Below are 13,157 nucleotides of genomic sequence, written 5' to 3' on the forward strand. Positions count from 1 at the left end.
TGGTCCCAGAGGACCGCATGGAGTCCCAGGAACACAGCAGCCTTATGTTACTCATGCTGCCAACAGCTTGTACGGTTAAGAGCAGGATGCAGCTGAACAAGAGATGGCACAGCCGGAGCACATGTCCTTCTGCTATGCCCTTACACTCTCTGCGAATACCAGCCTCCAGTCCAACTACAGCCTCCCCTCAGCCTTGCTTAGGGAATCTAACAAAACATTTCCTTGCAAGTAACACTAGAGCCAAAAGTTTTCTTAGTCATTATTATCTCAAGACCCCCCCCCCCCCAGTCTGGCCTTGAGGTCCACAGTGAAGGCTTCACCACAAGGAGCTGAACTGAGGAGACAGAACAGGCTATGTTTCACCTTCTCACTGACGTCAGTGGAGATGCACCAGATTAACCTGGCCCCAAACTCTGGCTAGCTTTTCTGTCGCTCTTAAACTGACATGGTATCAGATTCCTCCCAAGGCTCCGATCAAAGCTGTTTTCCCAGGATCAAGCCAGTCCTTCTTCGAAGTTCACATTCTCAGTCTCCAGCAGAGAAGGGGACGCAACCGCACTGGCATCTGTTCCTGTTTATTCATCTCTGAGAAAGGAGAAATTGCCCCACAGTCTGTTTCGGCTCCCGACAAGGAGGAGTTCCTCCATGTGGTTTGCATCTGCAGCAAGTCACCTAGCCCACGGTTTCTACCCTGTCCTGAAAGCCTCCTGCAACACTCAGTCAAAACCACCAACTTTAAAAGGCAGACCGCACACAATCCTTAAAGAATTAAACACCTTCAAAGCCATCTCCAGTATTTACACAGCCCGTCTTAGTTTGGTACCTGCATCTCATTATCATTATTTCTGTCTGCAACATCTCTGAAATGAACTATTYCTGTCACTTTTTAATGCAGAGGGACCACGACACCAATGCACAGAAAAGCTAACCGATTTTCCCAAGGTCACACAAGAGCCTGTGGCACAGCAGGGTACTGAACTTGGGTTCCCTAAGTCCCAGGATAAGCACCGCATCAGTGGCTCGCTGTTCTCAGGCCTCCCAGAGAGACATCTAACAAGGATATTTGTGCCATCCGATTCTTGGGTCCAAAAGGAGAAATCACATAATCAATGGACGCTGTAAGTGGGAAAGTGAAAAAAACTTCGAACCCTAAACCACCCCTTGCGCCCTGCCCAGCTAAGAGAGCCAACTCTGTACTCAGACACCATGGTATGAGGCGCCAGAGAAGAATCTAAAGAGGGAGCACAGAGCCAAGGAATACTGTTTTACTGATAAAACTCATCTGATAAGACACATCAGGCATAACCTTCAGGTGGAGAAGGAACCGCGGCAGCAGCCCCAGACAGAGCTCTGGGCTGGTGTCGCATGTTCTGCTTTCTCAACACAAGGGAGGAGGCAGCAGGAAGACTCCTCTTCCTCGCTGAGCACCACGAGTCTCTCGGTCCCAGAGCTGGGCTCTACCCAACCACAGCTTCTGACCCCGCAGCCAGAGAGACACCCCAATTAGCTGCACAAGGCAGCGCTCAGCAGGGGAAGGGTTTTCCAAGCCAGGCTGTGGAACAGCAAGAAGGTTGTTCTGCATTCACTGCTGTGCTCTGGGGCCTGCAAAGCAGCCCCCAGCTGGCTTCTTTCCCTGTCCTGCCAGCTGGGAGCCACCGTGCACGTCTCCTGCTCCTYCTCCTATACCACCTGAAACTCCCATGCAGAGGCTGGTCCTAGCCCCAAGTGCCAAGGGGAAACTGCCCCACCACACACACTCACTCGCCCCGGGCCCTGCGTGGCCAAGAGGAACTGGGTTTGCTGAACAAGCAGCTATTCAATATTTTGTTTTCTCCTCATTGTTCAATGCGTGGCGCCAAGCCAAGCGCTGCTCTGAATACAGAACCAGTGGTTTCCTTACAGGCTTTTCTACAGTCTCACGGAGAGCAGCGGCTAAGCAGCTCACAAACATGTTTATTGTCAGGCACCCTTGTTTTCCAAGTGGGAGGCTGAGAAAGAGAGTAGTCAGAGTCGCGGTTTCTTGTCCCTCTGGGTGCCTCGAGGAAGACCCCCAGGGCCTGGTTTTCTGGGCCACTTTACAGGTTCAAAGCATTGCTCCCACTGATGCTCCCCGCGGCTGCGCATTGTCAGCACTTCCGTAACTCAGATCCCAGGCTCGCACCTTGGGGGGAAAAAAAAATTCACAGGAATGGGCTATTTGGGGGTCTCTGATGACAAGCTGGGCTTAAAGTGACTTGCTGAGCGTTCACACTGGGCTGCTGTGAGGGGTCAGGAGTGAAACGAGTTGTCCAGAGGGCTATTCACTGCTTTATCACCTGCCTTCTAACTTGTGTGACAAGCGAGTGCAGATCCTACAGAAACCACTTCCCACCTTCCCAACCCACAGTTAACCRTATCAGAAGGCGCTGGTGCACATGCAGCTCAGACACAAAGGGTGACGCGTGTTCGACTGGGAGGTATCTTAGCCATTTCAGTAGAGAAACTCTAGCCCACCTCCCTTGAACACGCCACAGCTGACAGCTTCTATAATGACTTAGAATTTGGCCAAATTCAGGTGGGTTCTCACAGGTTAGAAAAAAGCAAATTCCTTTTTCAGAAAGGAGAAATCCCTGTCTATGATCCATGATACAAGGGAATTTGAACTTCTTGCAGACAGATTCTTGATTTTTTTTTTTTTTTAAAACCTATCAAAATGATGTTTTTTCAGGACCTGAGGAGGCAAAATATCAGGTGGCTTTACCACAGCACCTCCAAGCTCCCCACACGAACGAAGAAGTTGAAAGCACAGAATGAGGAGAGCGAAATACAGACRCTTACTCGCACTCAGGTCATGCGTGTGCTGACCCTAGGATCTCTCTCAGGTGCTGCTTGGGAAGCACAACCTCCCTAGGCACCTCACTACACAATCATCATGAACAGATCATTTGAAGCAAAATGAATTATTTAAACAGAACAATGCACAAACCCCTGCTAACACCTTAATATCTCTGCTAACAGAATTATCTCTGTTTAATGTTGAAGCGTATTAGAGAGCAGGGTAAGAACCAACACTGCAGGAGGCTCTGCATGGCCCCTGCCCTCTGCCCCACCGATTTCAGCAGGCTCCACAGGAGTCCCCTTGCAAGGTCAGGGCCTCAGTCCCTTCCAAAGAGGCACCAGAACCAGTATGATAGTTACTGGTGCCAACAAGGCGGCACCAATGATTTACAGAAAGAGAGTAAAGGCACTGGGGACAATTTTCAAACCCACCTAAGACACTCTAGGATCCTAAGTCCCATTTTCTTTCAAACAGACATAAGCTCCTAAACACTGATGCTGCTTCCTGAAAGCAGGATTACCCCAATGTACAGATGGTGGGAACCATGTAACGTACAGATGGTGGGACCCATGTAGATCATCTGACGTGCCCAGCTCTTGCAGCCTGCAGTGGCAGACTCAGGAAAGGATCCAAGGGCCCAGCACGTCAGCCCTTTGCCCTATACCGTGCTTCTTCCCACACATAACATTACCCTTTAGAGGAAGATGGTCACATCCAGAAATAGCCTTAGCAGTGTCATTTGCAAAGCAACAGTCTGTTTGGGGAACGCACACTTCACCACAACACACACCTTCTGGCCTAAGGAAACTGCCTTCAGATTCACTGGGGAAAATGAGGCTTTTTGAGTAAATGCCACCTGGCTGAAACTCACTTTGTTTGAAAAGAAACTGATGGCATTTGCATGGCTCTGGGCCAGACCAGACTTTCTTCACTTCTATTTACACTCGTTAGTTATCTCTCATGTTACAACTATATTGCTGCAATACTGTGTCTGCAGATGCAGGGAGGGGAAGCATATTTGAAAAGAGGTAAATACAATAATTCAATTATCTACATATTGTATTAAGGAAACTGAGGTACAGAGACTTACACAGGCTGTAACAAAATCAAGAAGAGAACCCAGATCTCCTGATATCCAGGATTATATTCTGTCTACAAGGACAAACCTGTCTAGCATTTAGGAGATAGATCCATGAAAAAGGAAGGCTGAGAAAAGGAAAGTGCACTGATTTGCTCTGTTCTTGCAGTTCTGGCTCTTAAGCAGCAGCAAATACCACAAAGGCAGCAAGGTTGCTACCTCCTGCTGCTCCCAGATGGCCAGGCGACCTGTGAAGCAGTTCACAAACAGCTGCAGTTTGTAGCCCCGCTTYTCAAGGCAAACTGGAACTGGTGCCATTTTACCCTGCCATGTCTATAAACTGCTTTATAAACAACTGGCTGCCCCAGCGGCATGGCAATGGCCACTGGGGTAACAGTCTCAACAGCCATCCCAGTGTCACCTCTCCCTGTCCATGACTTCTGGCACTCAGTAAATACCCTCTTCTCAATGGTGTAAAAGAAGAAAGGAGATAAACTAGAAGTGCTCAGAAAATAATCAAGTATCTGATGCAGAAGAACTTTAATCAAAACCAAGGCAAGAGAAATGCTCTCAGTTCACATGCCTGCTTGTTAGAGAGCAAGCAAAGAAATAGCAAGCAATTAAGATAATGCTGAAAATCATCTAGACTACTTCAAACTGGATTCATAAAGCAGCAATACTGAAGTGAAATCACACGCAGAACAGAGAATGCAAGTACAGAAGGCAGCACAGAAATGAGAGATGGGAATATATCCAGAGGGATGGAAAAAGCAGGCCTGTTCCCTCCAAGCTGATCAACGAGACAGTGTCTCGTAACGAAGAGATCCAGGCAAAGGCCAGCCAAGTGCAAAGCCCCAGAGACCCGCAGCCTCTAATCAAGAGAGCTCAAAACAGTCAACAAAAACAAATCCTATCTTTGTTGGTGCAGAGGGCAGAGGCAGGAGGAGCCAACTCTCTCAAGAAGAGAGCGAACAGAAGCCAGCCTCTGAATTCGGGCAGAAGTTTGTCAGGAAGGACCAGAAGATAAAGAACAGCAGCAGCTCCAACACACAAGACAACTAACTCAGCAGCACGATAGGCAAAGATGGACTGAATTGCTTGGGTCAGGAAGAGAAATGTATTTGAAAGATCAACCAGGAGCAAGAAAGGAAAAAGTCAGTCTTACCCGCAGACGGGGGAGCCAATGGTAACAACATGACGGGTGACAACCAAGTCGCTGTTAACCAAAGGGTCAGCTTAAACAAAAGCACCAAGGATAAATCCCTGCATGTGTTATGGATGAGTCATTGCAGAGAGAAGAGGATACAGCAAGTGTAGAAGCAGGGTGAGATGAAAAAAACCTAACAAATAAGGAATACTAATTAAACCAGGGAATCGACTGTGCACTGAATACAATGTTCCTTAGCAGAAACACAGGATGAGCAATTCCAAATTTGGCCCAAATATCCTCCCCACCATCTCAGGACACCAGATCTCTTTAGCAGCTGGGAAACTGCATGTTTCAAGAGACGCTGGCACCAAAACCTGAAGTTTCTCCTCGCTGCACCAGCACCACTATCATCACTGCAAATCAGCCAGCAGTGGTCGCAACAGAAGTGCACCTGGGTAGCACCGCAACACACACAGCGTGAACCCTGCCTAACAGTCCCGCTGCTGCAAAGCGGCACATTCCTGTGGAGACTCCCTCCAAATCGGGGAGGACAGCGGGATCGCAAGCATTCAACCATAGAGAGCAACGCTTCACGGAAGACAGATGCTGCAGCAGTGAATTATAGCCGAGTTGCAGATAAGATCAGCAGCCGGGCCTGATTCTGGTTTACACAAAGGACTCCATGAATAACTTAGGCAGTCTCAAGAGGCTGTAAATTATATTTACACCTACTGAAGGTGTCCACGTATAAATTCAGCTCAGAATTGTGGCCTTCTGCACAGATCCCCTGCCACACAGATCTCCCTGTATTTGTGTGCCTATATTACTCATATACAAAGGAAAACAGGAACCACAACTCTGGGGTCTTCCCACTTGGAGGGCTGTAAAATAAATAGGGTGACGGAGGGGAACACAGAAGGTTCCCCACTGGGAAGCGCCATACCAAACTGGGGTGCTTTCGGGGACCTCATTCCTCACTAGGGAGAGGGATTTATGCTTCTCGGGACTTTTGCTGGGTTCACCCTCACTTTCTGTGTTTCACTCGGTGACCTGTCAGTTGTGGCATAGCAGAGCCAAACATCACCGAGAAGACACTGTGTGCAAAACCTTATCCACACTGGATACTTTTTTGCCCAAATCACTGGCGGGATCTCAGCTTCTCACACAGATCAGCACAGACAAGGAAAGGCACAACTCGGTACCAGCGGCTTCAGAAACCCCAGCGTCGCTCGGCTTGCTTGCCTCCACTTGCAAATCGCATTGCTGCAAACTACATCGAACAGGCAGAAGGGATGTGGTGAGGCCTCGCAGAGCGATTTGTTAAGACAGCCCCGCTGACCACGCTGCTCCGATCGACCCCAGTCAAGTACCAACCTGCAAGAGCTAGTGGGATTGAAACGAGGGGTGTTTTGCCCATCATGCGTTTGACATAGTTCCTCTCTTACTCAGGACCTTGCTCATTTATGGCACTCAGCCTTTAGATTATAGCCTGAATTGATGCTGCAGGGAAGCCAGAAACGACCCTGAAAGGCCGCTCGTCCTCCTGTACAACGTGCAGGTGTTACTAGCAGCCTGGGGCTTGAGCACAGGTCCTCGCCAGGAAAGAAGAGCCAGAGGTAAAGTTTTTATGCTTATCTTGCCAATTGGACCAAGGAAAGAGGATGGACCAGCAATCCATTTTCCCAGCCTAAAATTCAACTGTCATCTTGCCTTTTCAGAGAGAAGCCATGCTCGCACCTTACTATAGGCAATACTGCCAGCCAAACCCCCTTAGCAACTCTAACGCAAAGACGTGCTCCTTAACAGCTCAACCTTGTCCATTTTTCCTTTCTTGGAAAGGAAACTAGCATATTCAACCACTTCTAGACAAAATTTCAGGTAACAGCATGATGATTACAGATAGCAATCTCACTGTACATTATCAAAACATGGCATAAATCAAAACACGGCACAGCAAATCCCACCCATTCTCTGTATCACACATGGGGGTTTGTACCATACGAAGCAAAGCCAAGTCCCGAGCCATGAGCAGAGCTCCCTGGCACTGCAAGACCGAAAAGCAGAGTCTCCATCCCCAACGCACTACGCAAAGGCCAGATCCTAACCCACCTACACGCTGGGAGTYGAAACTCAGCTCCCGCAAGGAGGAGGGGTGATTCAACGTGAGCGCGAGTGGCTAAAAAAGGCCCCAAACAAATAACAAGACCATCCAGAAACAAACAAACGGAGAGGGCAGGAAGCAGCAAAGATGTCAACAAAAAGCCTTGGGGACTTTGCTGGCTAAGGAGATGTGAAGGGAGGGGTTGGGGCTTGAAGCAGAAAAGCGGAGTGACTGGCTGACACAGAAACCTGCTCTTTCACAGACTTCTTACATGAGATGAACAAACCACTCAGCTCCCTGTGCCTCCTCTCCACCGATAAAACAGGAATTATGGCAGAGTCCTAACTCCAGAGGCTGCAGGAAGAACTAAAGACCGTCAGGTACTCGGTTGTTGGGGCAACGGGGGGCAGAGAAGCTCCTCAAACAGAAAAGACATATTTAAAACTTGGTATAAGCAAGTGTTCGCCAGCCCCCTTACTCCTCCCCTGCAGACGGAGGGAGTCACACAGCAGCGGTTCACGCTCTTCTGGTAAGTCAGGTTTTCTCGCGCACCACACAGCCAGGGTGTATTGCAGCTACAGACGCCACATCCTTTTAGCTTCTGCGCCTGGGCACCTGTGGCACGTGAAGCCATCACGTGAGGCACAAGAGGCACCTTCTGCACACCCCTGCTCAGGGCACTGTGTGCAAACTAAGCTTAAAAGCAGCAGTACCTGCGCGTTTCAATAGCTGCAGCCCCCCTCTGCCCTCTGAAGACAGCTTTAAAGGTCATGAGAGCAGAGGGCCACCGGCTACAAAGAAGATTCAGCACAAAACCAAATGATGGAACTCACAAGTCTGAAAAAAAGTTTTAAATGGGGCCTGGCTCTTGGGAGAAGCCTCCACAACAGAAAAAAAATGAGGAGCTGCATCACTAGGACAGTTCGAAGAGCAAAGAAACACAGACACCTGGATTTTGAAGACGCCAGGTGTCCAAAATGCCTTACCATACCCATTGCAGCAAGAGCTGCTGACTCCCAGCTCTACGGGCTGCCTGCTACCAGGCTGCAGATGTCTGAAAGGTTTGCTGCTGGGGGCCCTTGGGAAGCAGCCTTAGACACAAGGGAGGACAGTGGGAAGAGAGGAAAATGAAAGGGAAAAGCAACTGGACAGATATCAAACCTTCCCCATGGAATTGAGCAATAGGTTCTTTGAGTGCCCTTAACAGCACAGGCCTCCTGGGAGACCCGAGGACTCCCAGCATCACTGGGARGGTGCCTGGCATTTCCCCAGGATCAGGGATCAGACTGAAAACCAACAGGCCTTTCTATATGCCTGCAAGTCTAAAAAACATAAATGACAATCTAATATTGTAATATAATTTCAGATTCTGTTATAAATCTTAAATTCATTAAATTGATTGTATTTGGGGGGAGAAGGGGGAATCATTTGATATCCCTGCTGTTTATTTATTTCCTGCTCACACAACAATTTAAATTGATTAAAAACCCTCCTTGATTATTCTCCCAAAACATATAAATATCAAACCAGTCCAGTCCTAACTGCAATGAATCTTTCAAATAAYGGGGTCTGTTCAGAACTGCGTATGCAGAGTTCCCAAGAGAAGTTTCCAGGACCAGTGACTGCAGCTAAGGTACCCACAGAGCTGTACTCTCGGCGTGGTCTACTTCACTTCTCTAGCAAGCTTTTAGAGCTCAGCTTCTGCCTCACAAATGTCTTCAGAAGGAAGAAGACGAAGTGATATTGTATGTTAAAAAAAAGTGCTGCTAATTTTTCACCCCAGTCCCCAAATCAAAAAATAACCTTTTCAAGATTCATAATTAAAAAACCAAAACAAAACAGCAAACCAATGAGCTGATCCATATTAAATTAGAATTTAATTTTGCCTTTTGCTTTTATCTCTATGTTAAATGGGGTATTTTTAAAAGTCTCCCTTGTTTTCTAGGAAATCCACGTCACAATGACTGTGATTCTTTACGTATTTCTGCAGGTGCCTAACTTCCAGTACCTAAGCAGCCCTGACTAAAGCCAACGAGACCACACATGTTTAATTGCATGCAGGATCTACACCACAGCATGCAACACTAGTCAGTAATCCCAAAGGCTTTTAAAATRCCCATGCAAAATACTATACATACATCTACATAAGGCCCCAAGGATTTCAGAGGGGCTCCCCTCTGCAGCAGTCTGCATGCTGCCAGTTGCAGCGCTGAGACCAAGAAAAGGAGGGAAGAGATAACCCGAGCCAAAACATCCTTATCTAAAAATGCATCATCGATTAGAACTAGAGAAACAATGTTTTCTCTTCGAACTGTACACTCCTATTCAGGGTAGAATATAAAAGTTATTTTGCAGGCACTGGAAGACCATCTTTATTTCTCTAAGAATAAGATCTTCCTCCACCAGCACCATCCAGAGCTGCGCTGCCTCTTCCTCAGAGCTTTCCGGGTAACTGTGCCATGACAGCACAGTGCTTGTTGGGAAGAAATAGCTGTAATGTCTGGGTTGCACGTGCTGATGCGAAATACTTGGATTTAACCTATGAAATAAAGAGCACCTAGGCTTTGTAAATACTTTGCATCTCATAAGCCCAGTTCATGACAAAATGTTTAATGACAAAACCTGTAAGAGATCCCATATCTAAAAGCATAGTTTCTCTATGCTAATTAAACATTTTGGAACAAAAGCAATCTAAGAGAACCTCTCATCCAAGCACGAAATGCAAGTTTGGTCCCTCAAGAACTACTAGATGTTTAATTCAAAGTCCACTCAAACTTCACTAGACCCAACTTACTGAATTGCCCCTTCGCTTGTAGCAGGAAGGATGATACAGACCCTCCTTTAAACAAGGCTAACGCTGTACTCGGCGTCACACACAAGACGCCGCAGCGCATCTGGAGGCACCCCGAACTTCACAGGTGCCACGTCGCAGCACCGCAGCCCCCTGGGAGGCCTGCGATCTCCCACAGCAAGCGCGAGCTGCTGCGACTTGTGCCAAAAGAAACTTCCACCGCCAGCGGCACGCGAGGGCTGAGCTCCCTGAGCGAGTGGCTCCGACCTCCAGCTAGCGCGGACCTGAGGCTGGTCGCCTCCCGGGACCAAAGCGAGCACGCAAGGCGACGCACCCTGCCCCGCTCGCGCTGGAGATACGATTCAGTATTCCTTGCATAACGAAGATTTTGAATAAGGCTAAGACGTACCAGTTCTGCTTCTCCGTCGCCTCCCCCCAGCGCACAGCCCGTCGTGCCAAACGGCGCAGCGAGCGGGCCTCGGGACCCCGCGAGAGCCGTGCCTCCGTGCCTGCAGCGTGCCCRGAGCGCCCCAGCCCCGGGGACGGGGAGCTCCGCGTGCCACTCCAGTCCCGAGGCGAAGGAGCTCCTGAGGGGGATGTGCTTCCAGCCCTCCTCAGGAGGGGGGCACGTTGCCATGACAAAGGCCTTCGAGAGAAAGAGGTGTGGGATGGAAAAATAACAGTACGTGAGAAACCCAGGAGGGGAAAAAACAGATCTCAGTTCAGCATTTACTGTCATTTCCCAGCACAAAGTGCCTGGGATTTGGGACTTTGGTTCACGAGAAACAGGAAAGGAATACAACCACCCTGAAATTAGGAGAGGGCGGATGAAGGAGGGAAGCAAATATAAACAAGCAGCAGACAAAGAGCCCAGGACATGGCGATCCTGAGGAAGAAAACTTCCCCACAGCAAGGCATCCTAACACCACTTCAAATAACCGTTATTATCAAACGCCAGGGAAGCAGAATCGCAGCAAGAGAAGGCACCTTTCCCCTGGGCCTCTACACCCCAGCTCCCCTCCCATTCGCCTTAGGAAAGCTTTGTCACCTGAGCAACCTGCCACCATTTTATGGATCGCACCAGGCCTTGCTGCAGTAGAAGCAAGTTTGTAATTGTCTTTTTTAATGCTTTACATTTCTTAAGTTTCTCTGCCGCAGAAGGTCTCAACAAGGTCTGGACAGTTTTACAGAGAGGAGCAAAAGAAAGCAAAAGCTAGAAAGGGGAGGCAGATCCTACCACAGCACCGAGCGATAGGCCTAATCCGGTCTTCTCTTCCACATTTAACAAACTAAGAAATATAAGGGAAGTGCCAAAAACGTGGAGTTCTACAATTACCAAGCAGTCAGAAAGCTGGGAAATCCCACTGCCCGGAAAGGCAGAGTGAAACAGCTTCAATTTCCTGACCCGATTCTTTAAACGCACTGCATACAGCAGCCAGTCACCCCCTCTCCCCGTTTGCCGTAGGAGATCCATTTTAAAGCATCATTTCCCTGCTTCAGATCCTGCCTATCATTACTCTCCCGAAGCACTCAGGCTGCGCGCACGCTGCCCCTTAAACGCAGCAACTTCTGGGCTGCAGAGACACCGTCACCTTTAACAGACGTAACGGGAATAGCTATTGCCTGTACCTTCCCTACACCCTACGAACAGCTCTCCCCTGCTCCCCTTCCCTCTGCAGCGTCCGAGCACAGGTTGCGCCGCTCCAGGTACAGCTCCTCCGCGTCCCCTCCGCTCCAGCGCTGTGGGCCCAGGCGGGACGCTGTACCTGGGTGTCCAGCTCCGAATCCCCCTGCGCTCGGACTCCTTCCTCCCAGCTTTCCTGCGGGGAAGCGTCTCTCCCCTTCCAGCTCCGTCCTTCCCTCCAGCCCTGCACCCGCGCTTCCTTGCCCGCGTCGTACCTGTTGGCCATACTCGCACCGCTGCCGCCGCCGCTGTGTCTCCTCGCCCGGCTCAGCCTCCGCGGGGGCTTTGGCTCTGGTAGTCCAGGACTTGGAAGCGAGGGAAAGGTCGAGGCATAGCCGTGCTCACACTCTGTGCAAGAACCAACAGGCAGGGTGTGAAAAAGGATAATTCGCAAAGAAAAAGAAAAAAAGAAAAGCAGCGTCGGCAGGCCTCACGCCGACCACCAGCCCAGGCGGGGAGGCCCGCGGCACGAGCGCACGGGAAGACGACCGGCGATGCGTTCAGCGGGAAGCGGACCGGGAGGTGGGGAAAAGAGAGGAGGGGGAGTGCAAAGGCTCTGCCAACCTCGGAGGAAGGACACTACATCTCAAACACCCCAAAACATCAAAAGCGGACACAACAGCCTACCGATTCCCTCGTCTCTCTCTCCTCGTTCAAGCTACCTGCACCGAGCAAAGCAGACGCACTTCCCTGGGCCATCGAGGCCTCTGCGAAACCGGAGCCTCGCGCCACCATCCTTCCTGCCCGGCGGGAAACTTCCAAGCCGAACCGCACTTTTCCTTCAAGGAACCTCGCTCGCCTCCACCTCCCCTCCGCTGTGGAAATCCTCCACCTCAGCCGCGACCTCCAGGAGGCCCCGTCAGCCCCTTCAGGGATTTATCGTCGCCCTTGGCCCCATCCCCTCGGCCAGTGACCGGCTCGTCCCTGGGGGGACTGCGGCCCCCGGCCCCGCTCCCGCCGGGAAGCTGCTGCCCGGCCCCCCTCCTCCCATTACCTCGCTCCCTGCGCTCCAGGTACTCGGCCGCCTCCAGCAGCCGCTGGATGTTGATCATCCGGACCCGCTCCATGGCCCCCCGGGAGGCAGCGGGGGGCTCCGCCGGCCAGGCCCCCCCACGCCCCTGCTCGGAGACGGGTCACGGAGCGGGGGGTCGCCGTCCCTCCCTATCTACCTCCTGCGCTTCCTCGCAGCGGTGCCGCGCTGCCCGGGACGGCTCGGCTCGCGGCAGAGGGCAAGGGGAGGCCGAGCGGCCGGAGCCAGGGACGGCGCGAGCGGAGCCTGGAGGAAGGACCAGGATCCTTCATCCTCCTCCTCCTCCTCCCTCCAGAGAGCCAGCGGGGCCGGAGGTACTCCTGGTCCGGCCCTGCCTTGGCCTGGCGCTGCCCGGCCCCCCTTGTACCCCCGGACCTGGCCGGGATTCAACCCCCCCCCCAAATCCCAGCCTGGATTTAACGTCCTGACCCCAGCCTGGATTCAGGCCCCCCCCCCAATCCCAGCCTGGATTTTATGTCCCAACTCCAGCCTGGATTCACCCCCC

At 50.9% G+C, this 13,157-nt stretch overlaps 1 protein-coding gene across 5 annotated transcripts in view; it reads right to left on the bottom strand.

Annotated features, from left to right (window-relative positions):
* The window catches only part of MXI1 (MAX interactor 1, dimerization protein), a 48,829-nt gene extending 35,767 nt beyond the window's left edge, over positions 1-13,062 (bottom strand). For 2 of the 5 annotated variants that reach the window (XM_026069589.1, XM_026069590.1), the window contains exons 1-3: positions 12,617-13,062; positions 11,838-11,970; positions 10,348-10,584 (exon numbers count right to left, since the gene is read on the bottom strand). In XM_026069589.1, coding sequence (XP_025925374.1) covers positions 10,348-10,584; positions 11,838-11,970; positions 12,617-12,689 — 443 coding nt within the window. In that variant the 5' untranslated portion in view covers positions 12,690-13,062. Of the gene's footprint in view, positions 1-10,347; positions 10,585-11,837; positions 11,971-12,249; positions 12,534-12,616 lie in introns of those variants that run through there. The other 3 variants (XM_026069585.1, XM_026069586.1, XM_026069587.1) reach the window with 3 other exon arrangements.
* Positions 13,063-13,157: the final 95 nt, after the last annotated feature.

This window comes from Apteryx rowi, unplaced genomic scaffold (genome assembly GCF_003343035.1).
Source record: "Apteryx rowi isolate R43461 unplaced genomic scaffold, aptRow1 scaffold_3, whole genome shotgun sequence".
NCBI classification, from domain to species: Eukaryota; Metazoa; Chordata; class Aves; order Apterygiformes; family Apterygidae; genus Apteryx; species Apteryx rowi.